Raw genomic sequence first — 21,905 nt, 5'->3', positions numbered from 1 at the left:
ATCCAGCTTCCTGTGAGGAGGTGGCAACAATGCTGCACTGCTTCTAAATTCAGAGCACTGTTGCCACTCTCATGTAGCCTGTTTATACTACAGTGGGGGAAAAAAAAGAAAGCAGGGAGTGTGGCTTTTGAGATTCTCTCCAATTTACAAGCCTTTCATTTTTCAATCAATACCTAGACACACCCAGTCCTGCCCACCTCTTTCTGGATTTTCAGCATGTTCCCTATTACTAAAACACTACCGATATGAGGTGCAGTATCTGGGAGGGGGGATACGAGCCACACATTGAGCAGTTTTTGTGTTTTATTTTTTATGAGGCTCATACATCTCATAGCAACTGGATTTGGTATTTGTTTAACCAGTCATACAGAATTCTTTACCACTTCAACACTGGGCACTTTCGCCCCCCCTTCCTGGCCAGGTCAGTTTTCAGCGTTGTCACAATTTGAATGACAAATGCAGGGCAGCCATGCAACACTGGACCCAAACTACATTTTTAACATTTAGTTCACATAAATAGAGCTTTCTTTTGGTGGTATTTAACCACCAGACATGTTTTTTTTTTTTGTTTTTTTTTTTAATTTAAACTTGACACAATTTTCTGGAAAATTAAGAAATTAAAACTTTTTTACACAATCATATTTTTTTTTATCCATACTGTCACTAGCATAGTGTTAGACAACAAGTTTTGATGGTGATTAGGGACACTGACTGGTGACAGCATGCATACAATTATTTTATTTTTTTTTATTACATTTTTCTTTGTTTTAGGATTTTTTTGTTAACACACTGTGACCATAGTAAAATTGTAGTTATGTGGAGGTGATCAGGTTGTTTTTTTTTCACAGTATGATTGCTTTTCAGTGCATTTCACTGGTATAAGTAACCATTTTTACTCCCTGAAACATTCATTTGGTGTTTGTGATTAGCTGTGATTGGTCTGTCTGTACCATGTGATCACTGTGACCAACACAGCTAGCAACACAACCATACACAATAAATGTCATGAAAGGAAGCCATCCATTGTTTACAATTGTCGTGATCTACTGTGATTGGTCACAGCAATCACATGGTATGGTGGACACAGCAGTTGACAGACTGTACCAGAGCATGGCGCATTCCAGGACGACACCATATGACATACCTGCTAATAAAGAAACAGTACATTCAGAACAATGTACTTCACACACATTTATAAAAAAACGTTAAAGTTGTAATTATGGGGAGCGTGATGTGAGACCATGAGGACGCGGTGACCTGATCCCGGGAGGGTTCAAGCAAAAGATGGCAATTCCAGTTGACTTCCTAGCCATGATAACAGGGAGGTGAGAGAGGACTGAAGAAGACTGGACGGTTGGGGGGGGGGGGTGGATTGTTCCAGACCCCACTTCCTATCTGCCTGACAGTGTGTACCGTTCAGTGGTTGTTTGGAAGTGGTGGAGATCTGTTTTCTTGCCTTGTAAATAGCGAGGAGCATTGAGGTCCTGAGCAAGAGGTGCAGGGAGAATGCAGCAGGCAGCCTGCTCTTTAGAAGTCAAAGAGTATTAAGGGCAGTAGGAGGAGGAGCGGTAGCTCAGCATGGACTCTATTCACAGCCTTAGACAGATCGAAGAGATTTGAGGCCTCCTTAAAGTGGTGTTGCCCCCCAAAAAATAAAACTACTTAAAATTCTTTAAAAAAATCAAAAAAAAATAATTGGCAAAAAAAAAATTTTTTACTCACCTCTAAATACCGGTTGCTAGGGGGTCCCTCGTAGTCTGCCTTCTTCATTGCCCGGGCTGGTGACATCACTTCCCCTCGCGCCGCACATTCACCTGGGACCTGTCACGTGTCCCAGGTGACTGTACGGCGTATCACGGCGCCCTGCGCCGCTCGCGCATGCGCAGTGGGTGCCCGGCTGTGAAGCCACAGCCGGGTGCCCACAGTATGCATGACGGCGCCGCGAGCGGAGCAGGGAGCGAGGGGGGGGGGGGGCTTCGTTCCCCCGCATCGCTGGACCCTGGGGCAGGTAAGTGTCCGATTATTAAAAGCCAGCAGCTGCAGTATTTTTTTTTTTAGGGGGTACCCCACTTTAACAGCGGGTCTGGATAGCCCCAGGTAAGCCATGTGTGGTTAAAGCCCAAACTGTCACTCCTTGCTCCTCTCCCTCCTCAATGGCAGCCAAGACTACAGAAAAATCAACTGCAAAATCCCCCCCAACCGAGAATGTCAGCAGGTACACAGACAGCAATAAAGAAATGGAGCTGGCCACCTCTGGCAAGGACATTATGGCAGCTATTAAGCATGCAGTGAGACTCTTACAACCAAAATTGATGCACTAGCTGTAGATATCAATATAATGAGTTTGATAAAGTCAAGCAAAGGATCACAGTGATCAAAGCCGTGTTTCAAAAGGTAGAAGATATACTGAGAAGACAATACAGGACAGAGCAATTGATAAAGAGAGCCACCTGAGGAGAAACAATATTTGGATTATTGGTCTGCCAGAGCGAGTGGAGGGGAATAACCAAGTAGAACTTTCAGATAAATTACTGATAAATGTATTGGGTCTTACGGATATGTCTGCAACGCTCGAAGTAGAGCGAGCACATAGAATTTCTATTTCATCACCAAAACTAGGGACCCCTCCCTGTCCTTTTCTTCTACGTTTATTGAAGTTTAGGGACTAAGATCATATACTGTCAACAGCCCAGGCAAGGCCAGATCTTTAATTTGAAAATGCTAAATTGCTCCCCCCCCCCCCCCCCCCGAGATAGAGCATATACTGAAGCACAGAAAAGAATAAGAGACGAAGGAATAAAATGCAGTCTCTTATACCCTAGTAAATTATGAATTATCGATAGAAACCATACCCGTTACTTTGAGACACCAACAGCGGCAACAGAATGGTTGGATACTAGATAATATTTTTTTTTTGTGCTTGAACCCCGTTTTTTTTTTTTTTTGGCTAGCAGGAATTTTTGAAATTAAAGCAGAGTTCCACCCTAAAGTGGAACTTCCGCTCATCGGAACCCTCCCCACCGATGCCACAATTGGCACCTTTCAGGGGGGGTGCAGATACCTGTATAATACAGGTATCTGCACTCATTTCCGGGCATAGATATTACACCACTTCCTGCGGGGCCCCCGCTGTCTGCAACAAACGGATCCCAGAGACAGCAGGGACCGTCCTTATTGAGCAGCGCGACTCGCGCATGCGCAGTAGGGAACCGGGAAGTGAAGCCACAAGGCTTCACTTCCTGATTCCCCATACTGAAGATGGCGGCAGCAGCACCCGAGAGCTGATTGAGAGATTGGCTTTGGGTGCCGACACCGCGGGCGCTCTGGGCTGGTAAAGTGTCCATATTTTAAAAAATCTGCAGCTGCAGTATTGATAGATGCTACTTTAAAAAAAAAAAAAAAAAGGCGGAACTCCTGCTTTAAGAACTTTTATTTTCCCCTATCTTCCCCTTGCTTTCTTCCTTTTAAAAAAAAATTTATAAAATAAAATATAATATATATTATTATACAGGCTTTATTTAGCGCCAACAGTTTATGTAGCGCTATAATATTTATAAAAGCAGTTATTAGGGGACACTGGAATACATTAGGCAAAGCCAAGCAAAATTAAGTTGTTAATCACTAGGATATAGGAGTAATAGATTGAGATTTTTTCCTTTTTTATTTTTAAACACAGGATCATAGGTAAAGAGCCAAAAAAGGGAAAGGGGATTTCTTTTTCTTGTTACAGGGGGACTCCTTACTCCTTTAAAAAAAAAAAATATATATATATATATATATATATATGGGGAATACAATATTAATATATGATAATTATGATATGCAAATATAATCTTGATCTATACAAGTCTTTTGATTAAATGTTTTCTTAGAGCCCGACTCACAAATAGGGTGAAGGGTACTTTTATTTCTTTGTGGATGGGTTTTTATTTTATTTTTTTGTTGCATTTGTAACATTTGTTGGAACAAAACTATAGTCAGCTAGGTTAAGGGGTTGGGATTAGAGTCCTTCTACTCCCCTGCCATATATGGATGTTTTTTTTTTTTTTTTTCTTTTAAGGGAGATGCGTGGAAAAGGATAGGGTAAGGATGGGGGTTGCTGGCTTGGGTTGCGAGAGATAAGAAATGGCGTGGTTTCATTGCCCTGTTGATGCACTTTGGAGGACTCAGGCGGCATAGGCCGCTTTTGACATGGTTTCTTTACTTGCCATTAGATTAGAGAAAATTTGCCATTTGCCGTCATTTTCTCCAAACTTGGATAGACCAAGGTCCCCTAAGCAGTATTTAGCAGACAACTGGGCACAGGAGTAATACATAGTCTGGAGATGGAGAAACCCAATAAAAATAGCATATTCTCGTTTTTCCACCTAAAACGTCATCTCAAATAGATTTAGCTTTTGCAAATACTGCATTGTTGGCAGATATTGTGGAAGCTACATATCTACCGAGTGTCCTCTCAGACCATTCTCCCTTAGTCTTGTCAATACGGGTGGCACAGTGGTGTAGTGGTTAGCACTCTCGCCTAACAGTAAGAGTTGTTGGTTCGTATCCCAACCATGACACTACCTGCCTGGAGTTTGCATGTTCTCCCTGTGCGGGTTTCCTCTGGGCACTCAGGTTTCCTCCCACACTCCAAAGACATGCAGGTAGGTTAATTGGCCCTAGTATATGAATGGGGACCTTGGATTGTGGGCTCCTTGAGGGTAAGGACCGATGTGAGTGTGTAATGTACAGGAAAAGGGACAATTGTAGACACTCATGTTGAACTGGATTGACTGGTGTCTTTATTCAACCTTACTATGCAACACATACCACTGCTTTAAAAAAAAAAAAAAAAAAAAAAAAAAAAAAAATGCATCAGTATGGCAATTGGTTCTTCAGTGGGTCTCTTATCCGGAGATAGCAGAAAAAATGCCTTTATAGTGTTAGCAGAGTACTGGGAAAATAATGATGATCAGCCACTCCAGACATGGTGTGGGATGCTTTTAAAGTATATGTGCGGGGGAAATATATCTCAGCTACTGCGGCGGTTAGGTGAAAAAAAACAGAAAGCAAAACACACAGGTACTACAAATGCAGAAAGAATTACAGAAAGAAAAAGTCCAGCCTTGATCCTAATATGACCATCACTGATGGCAGTTGAAAGAGACCTGCCTTTACATATGGTAGAAATAACTAGGTTAGAATTACATAAAAATAGACAGAGAATCTTTGAACAAGGGGAGATGTGGGAGATTTTTGGAAATGCTGGCACAACAGAATCATCCAGATACACTTATATCTTAAATTAGGACCCCAGAAGGAGTAATGGGATATAATTCTGAAGACATTTTGGAGACTTAAAGTGGTTGTAAAGGGAATTTTTTTTTGAAATAACAAACATGTTATACTTATCTCCACTGTGCAGCTCGTTTTGCACAGAGTAGCCCTAAACCTGGTCTTCTGGGGTCCCTCGGCAGCTGTCTCAGCTTCCCCCCAAAGTACTTCTCACGTTCATGTGAGCTCCCTCGCATGGTGAGAAGTACTTGCGGGCGTGCTCCCGTGATATAGCTCATTGCATCACTCAGCCCTGCCCTCCAGTGCGCTGTGTCATTGGATGCGATTGACAGCAGCACGAGCCAATGGCTGCGCTGCTTTCAATCCATCCACTCTATCCAATCGGCGAAGAGGATGTCAGACGAGCGCAGGACTTTTGAGGGGTCAGGTAATTAAAACAGGTGGCTGGGGGGGGGGCAGCACTGTCAGATGCTTTTTCACCTTAATGCATAGAATGAATGAAGGTGAAAAAATCTTTACCTTTACAACCCCTTTAAGCGGCAAAATGTCTCTTTCTAGGTTTCCTCTCTCCCTTCCAACCTCCACCCAAGGGAGATGTCTGACCTTTTGGATCGGATAGCGCTCAGGTGGCTGCCGGATAGAGAGAGGGAGGCATTGGTTAGCCCTATCACAAGTGAGGAGATTGAAAAAAGATCATACATACTTTTCAGAGTAGAAAGGCTCCAGGCCCTGACGGACTTCCTATTGAATTTTATATAAAAGTATGAGGATTTAGTAGCACCCAAAATAAGAGGTAGTATTTACAAGTGGGTTATTAAAAAGGGGCTCTCCCAGACTCAATGAGACGGGCACATATAGCTCTCATACATAATGAAACCAAAGATCCAAAATGATGCACCTCGTATAGGTCAATAGCATTGTTAAATATTGATTTTAAAATACTAACTAAAATACTCACCTTGAGAATACAACCTTTGCTAATAACAATCACTGACAGGATTTATGCCTCATAAAACAACGGATATTAATTTATGCAGACTTTATATCAATATACATGCTTAACATGCCAATGAAGGGTCCAGAACAGTGGCCTCTTTGGATATAGAGAAGGCCTTCGATACTATTGAATGGCCTTTTCTGTGAGAAATACTTAGGATGGTATTTCCATTAGGGGGGAGAAAGAAAAAAAAAAAAAATGGTTGTTTTATGCATTAAGATAAAAACAAACAAACATTCTGTGTGCAGCAGCCCTCCCCTACCTGAGCCCATCTGTATCCAGCGATGTTGCAAAAGAGTCTCAGCTGTCCACGACTCTCCCTCATTCACTGAGACAGCAGAGGGGTGCCATAGGCTCCAGCTGCTGTCAAAGTCAGTGAACCAATGAGGAGAGAGAGGGGTGAGGCCTGGCTGCAGCTGTGTCTGAATGGACACACAGAACAGGGGCTCAGCTACCCCCTTAGCAATCTGCTTGCTGTGGGAGCACACGGCAGGAGGGGGGGCTAGGAGCATCAGAGTGGGACCTGTGAAGAGGAGGATTGGGGCTGCTCTGTGCAAAACCACTACACAGAGCAGGTAAGTATAACGTGTTTGTTATTTTTAAAATAGTAACGTTTTTTTTTTTTTCCCCATCACTTTAATCCTAAATTCTCACTATGAATCGCACAGGAATGTGCACCCATTCGTATGCAATTCAGTGTGTTGCAATTTGAGCCCATTGATTTTGAATGGACTCAAATTGCACTGCATAGCATCAACGTAATGCCTGCACTAATTATGGAAACTCGATGCAACTGGATTGCATGGTTGTTTTGTACCATGCAGGCAAACGCACTGGGTTTGAGACCTGCTCTTGGGGTGTTAACATTGCCCTGACACCCGCTGCAGATCGCAAAGGCAGTGAGACCCAAAATTGGTGTGGAAAAAAAAAAAGGGGGGGGGGGGGGCGGGGTGAACCAATTGTAGGTTTCCTGCAACAAACACCTACCAGTGTGGACCGGGGCTAAAACCTAAAACAAGGACCCTCACCAGTCCCCTCCCCAAGCTCAGTCTAAGGGCCAACACAAGAATATCATCTGTCATCACAATAGTTGCACACAGGTTCAGTATTTAATAGTATCCTGAATACTATACAGGAAATGTGAGATGAAAGCACATAAACACACAGTATGTACATGATCTGTGAATGTTATAATAACTTTAATGTATTTTGCATTTTACACAAGTCTGGTTAAAAATGCATATCTATTTCCCCCCTCTTTCCTTGAGATGGCTGGTAAAACTGAGCGGTGACTTCATTTCCAGCCTCACTTTGGAATTTCAGACGTATCCTTTTGCGCAAGACAATGAATAAAAAGAAAAAAAAAAAAAAAAGCAAAGATCTTCTTGCCCAGTCTCACGGCACTCTTTATAATATACAGGGCGGCTCTCCCTGACTGTCAGGTAATGCCGCCAGGAGTATCCACAATCTGAGTTGGTAAAATCCGACCTGATGGACGGTCCGGCTAGTTGGCTTTGGCACGGAGTTGTGCTCTCTTGCCTGTGACTGCCTGGAATCCGGTTTTGATGCTAGCCACAGAACAACGAGAATGGCAGGTCTCACACTGCAGGAAGTATAACCTGGTGTCTTTCTGGAGGATGGTGTCTGGCGACCGACATGTGTGACAGGTCACATATTCCTCTGCAAGACAAAACAAGGGAAATCACTTAGACTGAGCAGTTATTAGATATATAGGATATCTACAGTCTGAAATCACACAAAAAAACTAAAAAGTATAGCAGTTCCCAATTACAGCCAATCGGTCAGCAGCTTTCAGTGTGGCCAAATCACAGAATCCGGTGAGTCAAAGCTTCCTAGAATACGACAAGTTGAGAGATACCAATGATTTCTTCTTAAAGGTGTTCTAAAAGGTTTTTTTTAAAGCGGGATTCCGCTGCCAAATCTTTTTTTTTTTTTCTGTGTCTTTGTTATGCGTTTACTAATGTGTTTTTGTACTCACTACTTGTGGCTTTTTACTCCCCGGCTTGCCGATTTCTTACGGAAGAAACAGTTTTAAAAATTCATGCCGGCTGTTTCCATATTGCTTGTGGGCATTTGAAGCCTACAAGCATTTCCTTCCGGGATGCGGTGATGCTGTGCTCCCAATCCCACGCATGCTCATTGATAGCAGCGAGCAGCGCCGTAAAACTTTGGGTTGCCATCACAATGGGCGGCGTCCTCGGAAGTTCCCACCCCGTTGTGATGGCAACGAAATAAACAATGGTGCCTTCTGACATGCCCTCGTCACGAGACGCCGAAATCTCATGAGATTTTGGCAGGACAGCGTTCCCCACTGATTCATGGGAACAATGTAAGAAACCTCCCCGGGGACTTTGCGGAGACGGGGAAAGGCGATAACCACGCCTACTCCCACGGGAGGAGAGCCCGGAAGTCACCTTTGAAATGTAAATTAAGTTAATTACGGCGATCGGATTTTTATAAAGGTTCGTTTTGGCATCTATGGGAGAAACACTATGGCTTGTGAGCTTTTAAAATGTGAGTACAACACCGCTTTAAGTAGTTACAAACCCTTACAGATACCCAGTGAAGCGACTGCCTTGGGCGATACACAGATGAAAAATCCTCTTGCATAAGTTGTACCTGTTTATCAGGTAAAGAGCAGAATTTAGAAAAGCTTGTCTGAACTTCCAGAAAACAGGGGGTGGGGAGTAAAGTTTAAATTCTGCAGAGCTCAGTGAGGAGAGCTGATTTGAGAGAAGGGAAACCCCCACTTTCCACAGCATACAGGAACAGAGCCGAGTCTATAAATACTGTGTGCTTAAGCTCTCTCCCCCCACCTTTTTATCCATTGGTGCTAGGAAAAGAGACACACTCCTACAGATAGCAGAGGAACAACAGCAGCAGCCAAAAATTACACTTAGGGGGTTATTTACTAAAGGAAAATCCACTTTGCACTGCAAGTGCAATTGGAAGTAAAGTCGCTGTAGATCTGAGGGGGACATGCAAAGAAAATAAACAGCATTTTAGCTTGCACATGATTGGATGATCAAATCAGCAGAGTTTCCCCTCATTTCTGATCTAACCCTTAGATTTAGAGCGACTGCACATCCAAGTGCACTTTCAGTGCAAAATGGATTTTCCTTTAGTAAATAACCCCCTTAGTGTTCTTAGTGTCGAGACGTACACACTATAGAGGGATGTGTTTTGTTCATATTTCACATCAGAGGTTTACAACCACTTTAAAGCAGCTATTTTTAAAACTACTATTAGTCTGGCCTGTAAAGAAAACCAGTACTGTCCCACACTGAACTTTGGTGTCTAAGAGATAATAGTGCTGAAAAATGTTCAACAACCGCCCAAACTTCTGGGTGCCTGGTACTCTGCTGTTCCTTCAGCCATTGGGGTTAATTTACTAAAACATTTTTATATTTCCGAGTCTTGGGATGACTGCTAGAGTCTAAACACATCCATTTAAGTCTACTTTTTCCAACCACAGAAAAGTTTGATTTACTAAAACTTGAGTGCAAAATCTGGGGGAGCTGTGCACGGTAGCCAATAAGCTTCTAACTTCAGCTTGTTCAATTAGGCTGGAAGTTGATTGGTTTCTATGCAGAGCTTCACCAGTAAATCAACCCCATTGTGCATCGCAGTGACATAGGGGCCAGTAGATAGGACCACAGTGTTCGGTAGTGGATGCTGGCATTGGACACACCTGGAAGTGTGCCCAATGCAAAAAGTTTTTTTCAGTGATAGTCACATCTTTGTGTTGCTGTAATGCAAGTTTAAACAGAATCTCCATAACAATTATGAATAAATGACTGTAAAACAAAAAGGTTTGTATAGAAGAATGATGAATTGCATCACATCAGATGTTGGTGCAAAATCAACAGCACCAGGCTGCAAGTCAATACCCATCCCACTTGGTGGAGCTGTAACTAGTTTATGCAGGGTGCTGGATTTGCTGAGTGTTTTGTTATACAGTACATTTAATCTGCTCTGAAACTTTGGGGAGTAATCTGCACAATGCAAAACTTGCGATTATCCCTGGTTTTTGAAGATCTACACAAATGATGGATATACGGTATATAGAATGGGAGGGCTATGTTGTCTTAGTGAGGAATACTTATTTTTCTTCTGTTACATAGAGCTACAGTTAGTAAGGTTGAATAAAGACACCAGTCCATCCAATTCAACCTGAGTGTCTACAATTATCCCTATCCCTGTACATTGCACACTCACATCAATCCCTACCCTCAAGGAGCTCACAATCTAAGGTCCCCATTCATATACTAGGGTCAATTTTGGACAGAAGCCAATTAACCTACCAGCATGTCTTTGGAGAGTGGGAGGAAACCCACGCAGGCACAGGGAGAACATGCAAACTCCAGGCAGGTAGTGTTGTGGTTGGGATTCGAATCAGCCACCATTTTTTACTGCTAACCACTACACCACTGTGCTGCCCTGATATAAGACCTTTTGCATTCTTCCCAACACCATAACACACTTAAAAATGGTCTTCTTTGCACTCTGCACCTGTTATTCAGAAATATCTATCATGTGTCCAATGAGATACCAACAATTTCTTATGAATCATATTACATCATTGTGCTATACACATTGAGGGGTCATTTAAAAATAACACACCTAGGCAGTACAATGCAAAGCACAGATGTGAACTATCAGTGTTTCACATTGCACTGCAGTAACCACTTGCTGACCGTCGGACATCCTTAATTCATAGTGGTTATACCAGGATGATGCCTACAAATGCAGGAATCATCTTGGTATGAACATTTTTAGCGGGCGAATCCCTTTTCAGCAGATGTGATTAAGTGGCTGAACAGTCACTCAATCATTGCAGGTGGAGATATGGGTTCGCAGGCCCCCCTCCTGCCGCCTTTCCGGGCTCCGCCATCCGAGTGATGCGACCATCAGCCACAGAACTATTTTTGTTGTATAATGTGAAAAGGGATGTTACACCGCGAGAATCGTGATCTTTATTCTAAGCAAAAATGTTTCTCATTTTGGCCAGAATCGTGCAGCTCTACTAAGAAGCAACACAGATTTGTTTTCTCCCCGATGTGATGATAAATGAACTCCGGCACATGCTTCTTCCTGACACCCGGCTATTACTGATGCCAGGACTGTACTGCACAACTCATAAATTATTTGGCAGGAAGGCAAAGAGGTTTGTTGGCAGAAATAAAATACATACAAGGTCTCTACCAAAAACTCACTTGTTCCATATTCGGAATACTGAATGTGCATGCTCGCTCCCGAGCCCTGCTTTGTGTTGCGGTGTGCGTGTGTGTGTCCCCCTACGCCCAATTTTTTTTATTTAATTTTCTTTTAGGTATGCTGTGCAAATGAGAACAAAAAATGCAGTGGGGCTTTCTCAAAATTTGGATGCACATTTTAAACCTGAAAGCCACAATACTTACTGATATATCTTCTCAAGACGTTCTCTATCTGTTTCTGCTGGAAGCGGCCTTTGATGACTAGCTGGTTGTTACCGTCTATGGAACCACTATCAAAATAAAAAAAGGCAGAGGTTAAATAATGCAGAAGCTAGAGGTTTTTACACCAAAAACTTGCCTAACTACATGAAAAGGGCAGAATAGGACATTTAAGCAAATGTGTAAAACGCACAGCTAAAGGAAATACTTTCACCTAAAAAGATTTGTAAATGGTTGTTTTGTGACAATTAGCTTTATTACATCACCTGTCTGGATACGATATCGTACTGAACAAAATTACAAAGCAGACATTTCTAAGAATGCTACCTGCCAGACACCCCTTCAAAAACAAGAAAGTCAGTGTAAACATTCCTGACCTGCACACTGGTTCAAAGTCAGAGACTCAAAATAGTCGATCAGCTTGGCATGCAACAAGCATTCTCCGAAAGGGGGGGGGGGGGTGTTAGCAATGGAGGCTTTCATATTCTCAGTACAGGCTTCCTATAAACCGTAACAAATGCATTTTACGGCTAAAGCCTGACCAATCACGCTTTAAAAAAAAAAAAAAAAAAGAGGACTCTGGGGGATTATAGAGGAGACAACTTCAGGAAATTGCGCAGAGATACGAAAAGGCGGTCTCTGCCCAAACAGTTTCCTGACCACAACCCTCCATGGTCCTGTAACAGAAACCACTTGACTAATGCCTTTGGGCTGATAATGTGAACAAGTTTAGGCCAGATCCTTGGAAAACCATGTTATGCACTTGCCCTCCAGAAGATTAACCCTCTTTCAGGACCAGGACATTTCTGCATTATTCTAAAGCGGAGTTCCACCCAAAAGTGGAACTTCTGCTTATTTGTCTTCTCCCCCCTCCAGTGCCACATTTGGCACCTTTAAGGGGGGAGGAACAAGGACCTGTTTTTGAGAGGTCCCCTTCCCCACGGCAAAGCTTGGCCCCCTTCCTCCGTGCCAATTAGAAAGTGCAGCACACTTCACGCATGCGCAGTAGGGAACCGGCTGTGAAGCTGAAAGGCTTCACTGCCGGGTTCCCTTACTGGCAATGGCGGCAGCTGCACCCGACAGCCGATCCAAAGATCGCTTGGGGTGATGACATTGCGGGCTCCCTGGACAGGCAAGTGTCCATATATTAAAAAGGTATGGGGTGGGCGGACCTCCGCTTTAACTTATAATTGCGTGGTCATGCAATACTGTACATTAATTGTGTCTTTTTCCCCCCATAGAGCGTTCTTTTGGTGGTATTTGATCACTTCTACATTTTTTTTTGAGAAACAAACTGAAAAATTTTGAAAAAACAAAAAATATCATTTGTTGCTTTCTGCTATAAAAACATACCCATCAAATTAAAACACAAAAAAAATAAAAAAAATATAAAATTTCTTCATAAATTTAGGCCAATACGTATTCTGCTACAATTTTTTTTTTACCAAAAATATCAGAATAAGCGTATATTGGTTTGCACAAAAATTATAGAGTCTACAAATGGGATATATGCTGGATTAAAGAAATAATGTTATACTAGTAATGGCAGCGATCAGCGACTTATAGCGGGACTGTGATATTACGGTGGTCAATCTGACACTGATATTTTGTGGGAACCACTGACACTACTAGTGATCAATGCTAAATGATGCACTGTGACCGTACTAACGACACTGGCATGGAAGGAATTACCAGGGCGATCAAAGGGTTAAATGTGCGCCTGACCAGTGTTTTTGTGTGTACGGTGTGCTGCTTTCACAGGACACAGTTCACTCTGGCCTCTCTCCTCGACGATCAGCGGGTGCCAGCGGCCATACATACGCCGGCACTCACTAATCACAGCAGAAGTGGTGCTCCCTCTATACGCAAGTGCAGAATCACAAACACACAATAAACACACACACACACACACACACGTGATTTTACAAAGAACGGCTGCGCTGTAGCAGTAAATCTGCTATGGGATGGTCTGCAAGTGAAAAAACAAAAACACACACAAAATAACTGAATCACTCGCACTTGATTATAGCATTTGGGATAATTATGTAAATGCGTTCAATTCTTTTAGTATTGGTCCACATTGCATGGAAAGTTGATGTATGGATACCTGCCCTACGCAAATATCACAAAATTATCGAATATATTTATTGGACAAAAAAAAAAAAAAAAAGTGCCCTTATAAATCTGCAAACTGCCAACCAATAAAAAAGTATACATAGTGTGAACTTATCACTGGTGGCTCGAGGGTACACTAGAACACACTTCTAGGTCCTTTAACTGCAACACACACACGCGCGCGCACGCACACACACACACGCACGCACGCGCGCGCTTCTCATGATACCGCCTCATACTCTGATAATGCAAAATTGAATAAAGAAATCCTAACACTGAAGACAAAGTGCTACTTTCATATTACTGTAAATATAACCTGTGAGCAGAGCAAATGTTAGGTGTGGCGATGAGCGCGTTTGATATCAGAGGAGTTATCAGCTGTCAGTGATTCTAAAATCAATACTATGAATGGCATTTGAGGACTCACCTTGTACCCAATTCAGCTAATAAGAAAGCCAGAAGATGTTTTGGCTGACGATGTAATCTGTATATAAAAAAAAAAAGTTGCGGAAAAGGTTGTTACTGGTTGCCATTGCATAACAAGAGGAAAGCTAAAATAATAAATGCACATTTTGCTTTATTTTTTTTTTTTTTTTTTTTTATTATAAACGCAGAACAGCAGGAAAAGCCTGCCAGCGATCACTTACAGTTTGCAGATGTCTGTAAAATTCACAAAGGAGGTTTTCTTTGTTCCAACCCGGACGACCTGAGGCGGCTTCATGACAAACTTCCTCTTCTCCCCAGCTACCATGTCGGGGTTTTTCTCCCTCATGATGTTAAAGGCTCGGTTAAGCAGCTATAATGGAAAAAGAGGCAAGCGGCAAAGAAAGGACTTGTTAAATTAGGACTGTATTAAGGGCATCTGTACAAAAACTGAAAATGATAGCTTTTATTATTTACGATTATCCATTTTTATTCTAGGGTATCCATTTGTTTTTAGTTTTATTTTAGGGAGTCCAGATTTCTTTCCTGCCTTTTGGCATGCGTCCCTGGCTTTGCAAAACTCAGCAGGCAGATTATCTGCATTAAGCGTTTTTTTAATAATGGGTTTTATGCAATTCACTATCTGCGTCCCATGTTCAGCTCATAGAGATGCCTTTTGTATTTGATCCTTTATTGTGTTCCATCCGGTCCCTTCTCAGTTGTTTGTGGTACCGCTGCTAGGTGGGTGGTTATGTGTAACCGCCTTTACCTTGCGGCAACAAATGAGCGAGATGGGACTGGCTGGATTAGCAAGGTGGAACGGATCTGTAGCGTCTTCCACCTCTGATCCAGTGACAGGAGAATGTGAGCGAGGCGTGGAGCACTGCATAATTTCCGCTTTCAGATGTGGCCGGGGGGGGGGCGTACGCATGTTGTCATTTCCTCCCTTCTCTCCAATTACGGCAGATCTTGTATGCGAGGCATGGAACACACGCCGCCTTGGTCTACCACGGAAGCAGTCCCAGGTGTCCCCTGCGATTAATTTTTGGGTTATTCCTTTGATGAGTGCCCCTATATATATACACACACACACACACACACACACACACACACACACTACAGCGATTGCACACGACTCACACCCCAGATGATGTCTATTAGGATGAAGTTCATGGCAATCGCTCTTTGCTTTTAAAGAACAAGCTTGTTTTTATCCGCTTTCGTGTAAGTGTGAACTTCTTTTTTTTAAATAAAAGATCTTACGGTATTATGCTATGTGGATCCATTTATCTTTCATGGTCAATGCCAATGAAATGGCCGTATGCTTTGGAGTTTGTTCATCTGAAGTACGATTTTCCATCATCTACCCTTGAGGTCCACTTTCCATCCACTGCTTCACTTACAGACCACTACATGGCACGTGTCCACCCCATCTGGTATGCGTGCCAACCTTACTCTTTTTGACTGCACTTCATGATCAAAGCACTTTGTCACCTTAGAGTTTACACTGGTTTTGATGTTTACTCACACCGTCATGGTCATTCAATCAAGATGGACTGACGTGGTTATTTTCTTTATACCATTTGTCTTTTTCATAATTTGAGCGCTACACTATTATTGTTATATCTGAAAATGCTAGCTGCCTGGCTGTCACACAGAACTTAAAGTGATTGTAATGGCTCGTTTTGTTTCCTATAAAAATAATAAATGTTATATTTACCTACTATTGCAGTGGATTTGCACAGAGCAGTCGGGATCCTCTTCTGTGATCCTGTTCCCTCCTTCCTCAGTGTCCCCACAGCAAGCAGCTTGCTATGGGAACACCCAAGCTGAGTCACAGCTCCTTGTGTCCATTCAGACATGGAGCCCTGCCCCAGCCCACCCCCTCTCTCCCCGATTGGCTAGCTGACTGATAGCAGCGGGAGCCTATGGCACCGCTGCTGTGTCTCAGCCAATCAGGAAGGAGAATCTGGGATTGCCAAGACTCATGGACATCGCTGGACAGAGAGGGACCTCAGGTAAGTGTAGAGGGGCTGCTGCACACAAGGCTGTTCCAGCAAAACTGCTCCAGCTTCCTTAAATTGGATTGGTTGCACCTGTGAAAAGCAATCATTAAGTCTGACCACAGATTTTCTGTTGCATTGAGGTTTGGGCTTTGACTAGGCCATTCCAACACATCTACAGTACACGTTACCCCTTAAACCACTCAAGTGTTGCTTTAACAGTGCGTTTGGGGGTCATGGTCCTGCTGGAAGGTGAACCTCCGTCCTAGCCTCAAATCACAGAGTGGTACAGGTTTTGCTCAAGAATATGGCGGTATTTAGCACCATCCATCTTTCCCTCAGCTCTGACCAGTTTCCCAGTGCCGACTGCTGAAAAACATCCCCACAGCATGATGCTGCCACCACCATGCTTCACTGGTGTTCTTTGGGGGATGTGATGTGTTGGGTTTGCACCAGACAGCGTTTTCTTTGATGGCCAAATAGTTCAATTTTAGTCTCATCAGACCAGAGCACCTTCCTCCATACATTTTGGGAGTCTCCCACATGACTTTTCGCAAACGCAAAACATGCCATTTTGTTTATTGCTGAAAGTAATGGCTTTCTTCTGGCCACTCTGCCATAAAGCCCAACTCTGAAGCGTACGGCTTATTGTCGTCCTATGTACAGATACTCCAGCCTCTGCAGCTCCTCCAGCGTTACCTTAGGTCTCTGTGCTGCCTCTTTGATTAATGCCCTCCTTGCCCGATCCCTGAGTTTTGGTGTGTGGCTGTCTCTTGGCAGGTTTGCTGTTGTGCCATGTTTGTCCCATTTGGTTATGATCGATTTGATCCTAAGGACCAAAGATTTGGATATTTTTTTTTTTTTTTTTTTATAACCTAACCCTGACTTGTACAGTGCCTTGCGAAAGTATTCGGCCCCCTTGAACTTTTCAACCTTTTGCCACATTTCAGGCTTCAAACATAAAGATATAACATTTTTATTTTTTGTGAAGAATCACCAACAAGTGGGACACAATTGTGAAGTGGAACGAAATCTATTGGATTTTTGAAACTTTTTTAACTAATAAAAAAATGAAAAGTGGGGTGTGCAAAATTATTCGGCCCCCTTGCATTAATACTTTGTAGAGCCACCTTTTACTGCGATTACAGCTGCAAGTCGCTTGGGGTATGTCTCTATCAGTTTTGCACATCGAGAGACTGAAATTCTTGCCCATTCTTCCTTGCAAAACAGCGCGAGCTCAGTGAGGTTGGATGGAGAGCGTTTGTGAACAGCAGTTTTCAGCTCTTTCCACAGATTCTCGATTGGATTCAGGTCTGGACTTTGACTTGGCCATTCTAACACCTGGATACGCTTATTTGTGAACCATTCCTTTGTAGATTTTGCTGTATGTTTGGGATCATTGTCTTGTTGGAAGATAAATCTCCGTCCCAGTTTCAGGTCTTTTGCAGACTCCAACAGGTTTTCATCCAGAATGGTCCTGTATTTGGCTGCATCCATCTTCCCCTCAATTTTAACCATCTTCCCTGTCCCTGCTGAAGAAAAGCAGGCCCAAACCATGATGCTGCCACCACCATGTTTGACAGTGAGGATGGTGTTTTGAGGGTGATGAGCTGTGTTGCTTTTACGCCAAACATATCGTTTTGCGTTGTGGGCAAAAAGTTCGATTTTAGTTTCATCTGACCAGAGCACCTTCTTCCACATGTTTGGTGTGTCTCCCAGGTGGCTTGTGGCAAACTTTAGACGAGACTTTTTATGGATATCTTTGAGAAATGGCTTTCTTCTTGCCACTCTTCCATAAAGGCCAGATTTGCGCAGTGTACGACCGATTGTTGTCCTATGGACAGACTCTCCCACCTCAGCTGTAGTTCTCTGCAGTTCATCCAGAGTGATCATGGGCCTCTTGGCTGCATCTCTGATCAGTCTTCTCCTTGTCTGAGCTGAAAGTTTAGAGGGATGGCCAGGTCTTGGTAGATTTGCAGTGGTCTGATACTCCTTCCATTTCAAAATGATTGCTTGCACAGTGCTCCTTGGGATGTTTAAAGCTTGGGAAATCTTTTTGTATCCAAATCTGGCTTTAAACTTCTCAACAGTATTACGGGCCTGCCTGGTGTGTTCCTTGGTCTTCATGATGCTTTCAACAGAACCCTGAGACTATCACAGAGCAGGTGCATTTATACAGAGACTTGATTACACACAGGTGGATTCAATTTATCACCATCAGCCATTTAGGACAACATTGGATCATTCAGAGATCCTCGCTGAACTTCTGGAGTGAGTTTGCTGCACTGAAAGTAAAGGGGCCGAATAATTTTGTACGCACCACTTTTCAGTTTTTTTATTTGCTAAAAAAGTTTAAATTATCCAATAGATTTCGTTCCACTTCACAATTGTGTCCCACTTGTTGGTGATTCTTCACAAAAAATTTATATCTTTATATTTGAAGCCTGAAATGTGGCAAAAGGTTGAAAAGTTCAAGGGGGCCGAATACTTTCGCAAGGCACTGTACTTCTCAACCACATTGTCCCTTACAAACCAGTTCCTTGGTCTTCGACGCAGTGTTTGGTTAGTGGTGCCTCTTGCTTAGGTGTTGCAGCCTCTGGGGCCTTTCAAAAAGATGTTTATATGTAATGACAGATCATGTGACACTTAGCTTGCACACAGGAGGACATCATTTCACTAATTATGTGACTTCTGAAGGTAATATGTTGAACCAGGGCTTTTTATGGGCTTCATAACAAAAGGGGGTGAATACATATGTACATGCCAATTATCAGTTTTTTTTTATTTCTGAAAAATAGTTTTATGTATAAATTTTTCTAATTTTACTTCACCAATTTAGACTATTGTGTTCTGATGCATCACATAGTTCAGGATTTAAAAAAAAAACCAAAGGCTGTAATGTTAAAAAAAAAAAAAAAAGGTGGTAAAAAGCCAAGGAGATGAATACTTTTGCAAGGCACTGTATTTCTAATAAAAATACTTTTGTTCTTTTCCTCACCCATCAGCTTCTAACTTGAGCTTGTTAAATTAAGATTTGACAAAAGAGCCTGGAGACAGATTGGTTTGTCTGTAGAGTGGCATCAGATTTTGCACTCTTCAATTTTAGTAAAGCGACCCCCAAGTATTTAAAGGAGGTACATTATAAAATGTAAATTTATAACACGGTAAACTTACCTCATCATAAGTGTAATCTCTTTCTGTGCCAGCCCATGCAGGTCCAGGCGTAGAACTAAAGGAGATTCCATCAGTTTTACTGTCATCATCTTCACCTACTGAAAGATGCAAGGCAAATATTACAGTATGCACACAAACAGCCCTCCCATAAATCCTGAACCCAAAGTCAACAAAAAAAACAAAAGTAAAAAAAACAAAAAACAAACACACACACACACACACACCAAACACAACCCTGCTCCTTGCCAACTAATCCTTTCTGCTAAGCAACAGTAATTTAAATGAGAATATTGAAAGGAACCTATAAACCATGTAGGGGGCCATGCATGTATTGAATGGCATTTTATGTACACAACAAACATGTCACACTAACAATGTTCTATCTCTGCACAGGACCACACAAGCCTTTCTGCAAAAAAAGGCAAAGGGTGATACATTTTATTAAATTTGAGGTAGAGCTGCACGATTCTGATTAAAATGAGAATCACAATTTTTTTTTGCTTAGACCAACATCTTTCACATTATACAAAAAAATTGGGCTAACATTCCTGTTTTTTTTTTTTTAATTCATTGAAGTTACTTTTCCCCCAAAAAATTGCTTTTGAAAGATCGCTGCTCAAATACAGTATGACATAAGATATTATTCTCTAGGGTCTCTGCTAAAAAAAAAAAAAAAAATGATATGTTTGGGGGTTCCAATGAATTTTTCTAGCAGAAAATACTGATTTTAACTTGTAAGCAACAAAATGTTTAGTCTTTAAACTTTAGACTTTTATCCACAGGTAAGCCTATAATAAAGTTTACCTGTAGGTCTCCTAATTTGGGAGATATTCAGTATATGTGATGCTGCCGACGTCATCGGCACATGTGGACTGAAGAAACGGCCTGCTGATGCCATTTCTTCAGGACTCGTGCCATGACCAGCGGCTCCTGTATGTATGCCAATCACAGTACTTTGAGTGCCGACGCCAATTCAGGGCATCATTCTGAGGCAAGCATTTCAGAACGAGCTAGTATGCGATGCATACTAGCTCATTTTATGCCTTTGTTTTGCAGGGTTCTTTTTTCCTCCCTGAGGGTTACAACCTCTTTAAAAGAGGAAGTAAACCCTGGAAAGTCAAAGCCTAACGGGCTAGTATGCATCGCATACTAACCCATTATGCGACACTTACCTGAAAATGTAGCCCGCGATGTCCCCGCTGGTGGCTGTATCCATCTTTGCCCCTCTTCCTTCTGGGGCCGCGTACTCTGGCTCTGTGACTGGCCGGAGTCATGTAACGGCACTCCTGCGCAATGCACGAGGGAGCCATCAGTCGGCGCACTACAAGATAAATATCTCCTAAACTGTGCACGTTTAGGAGATATTCACAGTACCTATAGGTAAGCCTCATTAAAGGATTACCTATAGCAGTGTTTCTCAATTCCAGTCCTCATGGCCCACTAACAGGTCATGTTTTCAGGCTTTCTAATTATTTTGCACAGGTGATTTGATCAGTTTCACTGCCTTAGTAATTACCCCAGCTGTTTCATCTGAGGGAAATCCTGAAAACATGACCTGTTAGTGGGCCATGAGGACTGGAATTGAGAAACACTGACCTATAGGTAAAAGTTGCACAGAGGAGTTTACAAAGAATCTGCACTGAGAGGTGGAAGACGCTACAGATCCATTCCACCTTGCTAATCCAGCCCGTCCCATCTCGCTCATATGTTGCCACAAGGTAAAGGCGGTTATTCATAACCACCAACCTAGCAGTGGTACCACAAACAACTGAGAAGGGACCAGATGGAACACAATAAAGGCATCTCTATGAGCTGAAAATGGGACGCAGACATGGCCAATAAGCATCGTAAGGGGGGTTGAATCAAGATAGCAATTTTTTTAATGATTGAGCAGAGCTGGTTTCCCTGTTAAGGTTTTGGACATAGACTGATTGTGTTATCATGGAAGAGATCCCTCTTCCTGTCAAAACTGTCCTGCTGTCACAGACAGGAAGTACAAAGGAACCTTCAGAAAAAGACAATGGTCTGGTTTTAAAGGTTTTTTTGGTCACTGACTTGAGCAAGTATACAATTGTTGCATATTTGTGTCAAGGTTCTTGATTATAGGTTATTGGCGCTACCTCCAACCAATTATTTTCAATAAAACTGTTTATTTCTCAAAACCTTTATATCAATCACCTTGACCTGTCCCCAAGGACTATGTGAATTAAGTCCGTATTCAGTGTTATATCTCAGCTACATCCCATTTGTCCGACACCTAAAACTCCACAAAAGGTGGTTCCACACCACTTTATATCACCTCTACTAGGTGAACTAGTGCCACTTATTTTTTGTGTTATTTTACATATAATTTCATTAATAGCCAAGACATTCAAATCAAAAACATATATAAAAAGTGATTAATTACATTATATGACTAATCAAACCTCTAATGCCAAAACCAAGAAGCCTAAGACCAAA

General features: G+C 42.3%; 1 protein-coding gene across 1 annotated transcript in view; it reads right to left on the bottom strand.

Annotated features, from left to right (window-relative positions):
- Positions 1–7,454: 7,454 nt before the first annotated feature.
- The window catches only part of EIF2S2 (eukaryotic translation initiation factor 2 subunit beta), a 42,135-nt gene continuing 27,684 nt past the window's right edge, over positions 7,455–21,905 (bottom strand). The window contains exons 5-9 of the mRNA XM_077459150.1: positions 19,446–19,543; positions 14,493–14,641; positions 14,273–14,329; positions 11,716–11,801; positions 7,455–7,954 (exon numbers count right to left, since the gene is read on the bottom strand). Of these exons, the coding sequence (XP_077315276.1) occupies positions 7,779–7,954; positions 11,716–11,801; positions 14,273–14,329; positions 14,493–14,641; positions 19,446–19,543 (566 nt within the window). The 3' untranslated portion in view covers positions 7,455–7,778. The remainder of the gene's footprint in view (positions 7,955–11,715; positions 11,802–14,272; positions 14,330–14,492; positions 14,642–19,445; positions 19,544–21,905) is intronic.

The sequence above is a fragment of the Lithobates pipiens genome, unplaced genomic scaffold, assembly GCF_037356315.1.
Source record: "Lithobates pipiens isolate NorthernLeopardFrog02 unplaced genomic scaffold, aLitPip1_a1.2 Scaffold_28, whole genome shotgun sequence".
Classification (NCBI taxonomy): Eukaryota; Metazoa; Chordata; class Amphibia; order Anura; family Ranidae; genus Lithobates; species Lithobates pipiens.
Note: the sequence above shows the minus strand (reverse complement) of the source record. Positions and strands in the feature narration are given on the sequence as shown.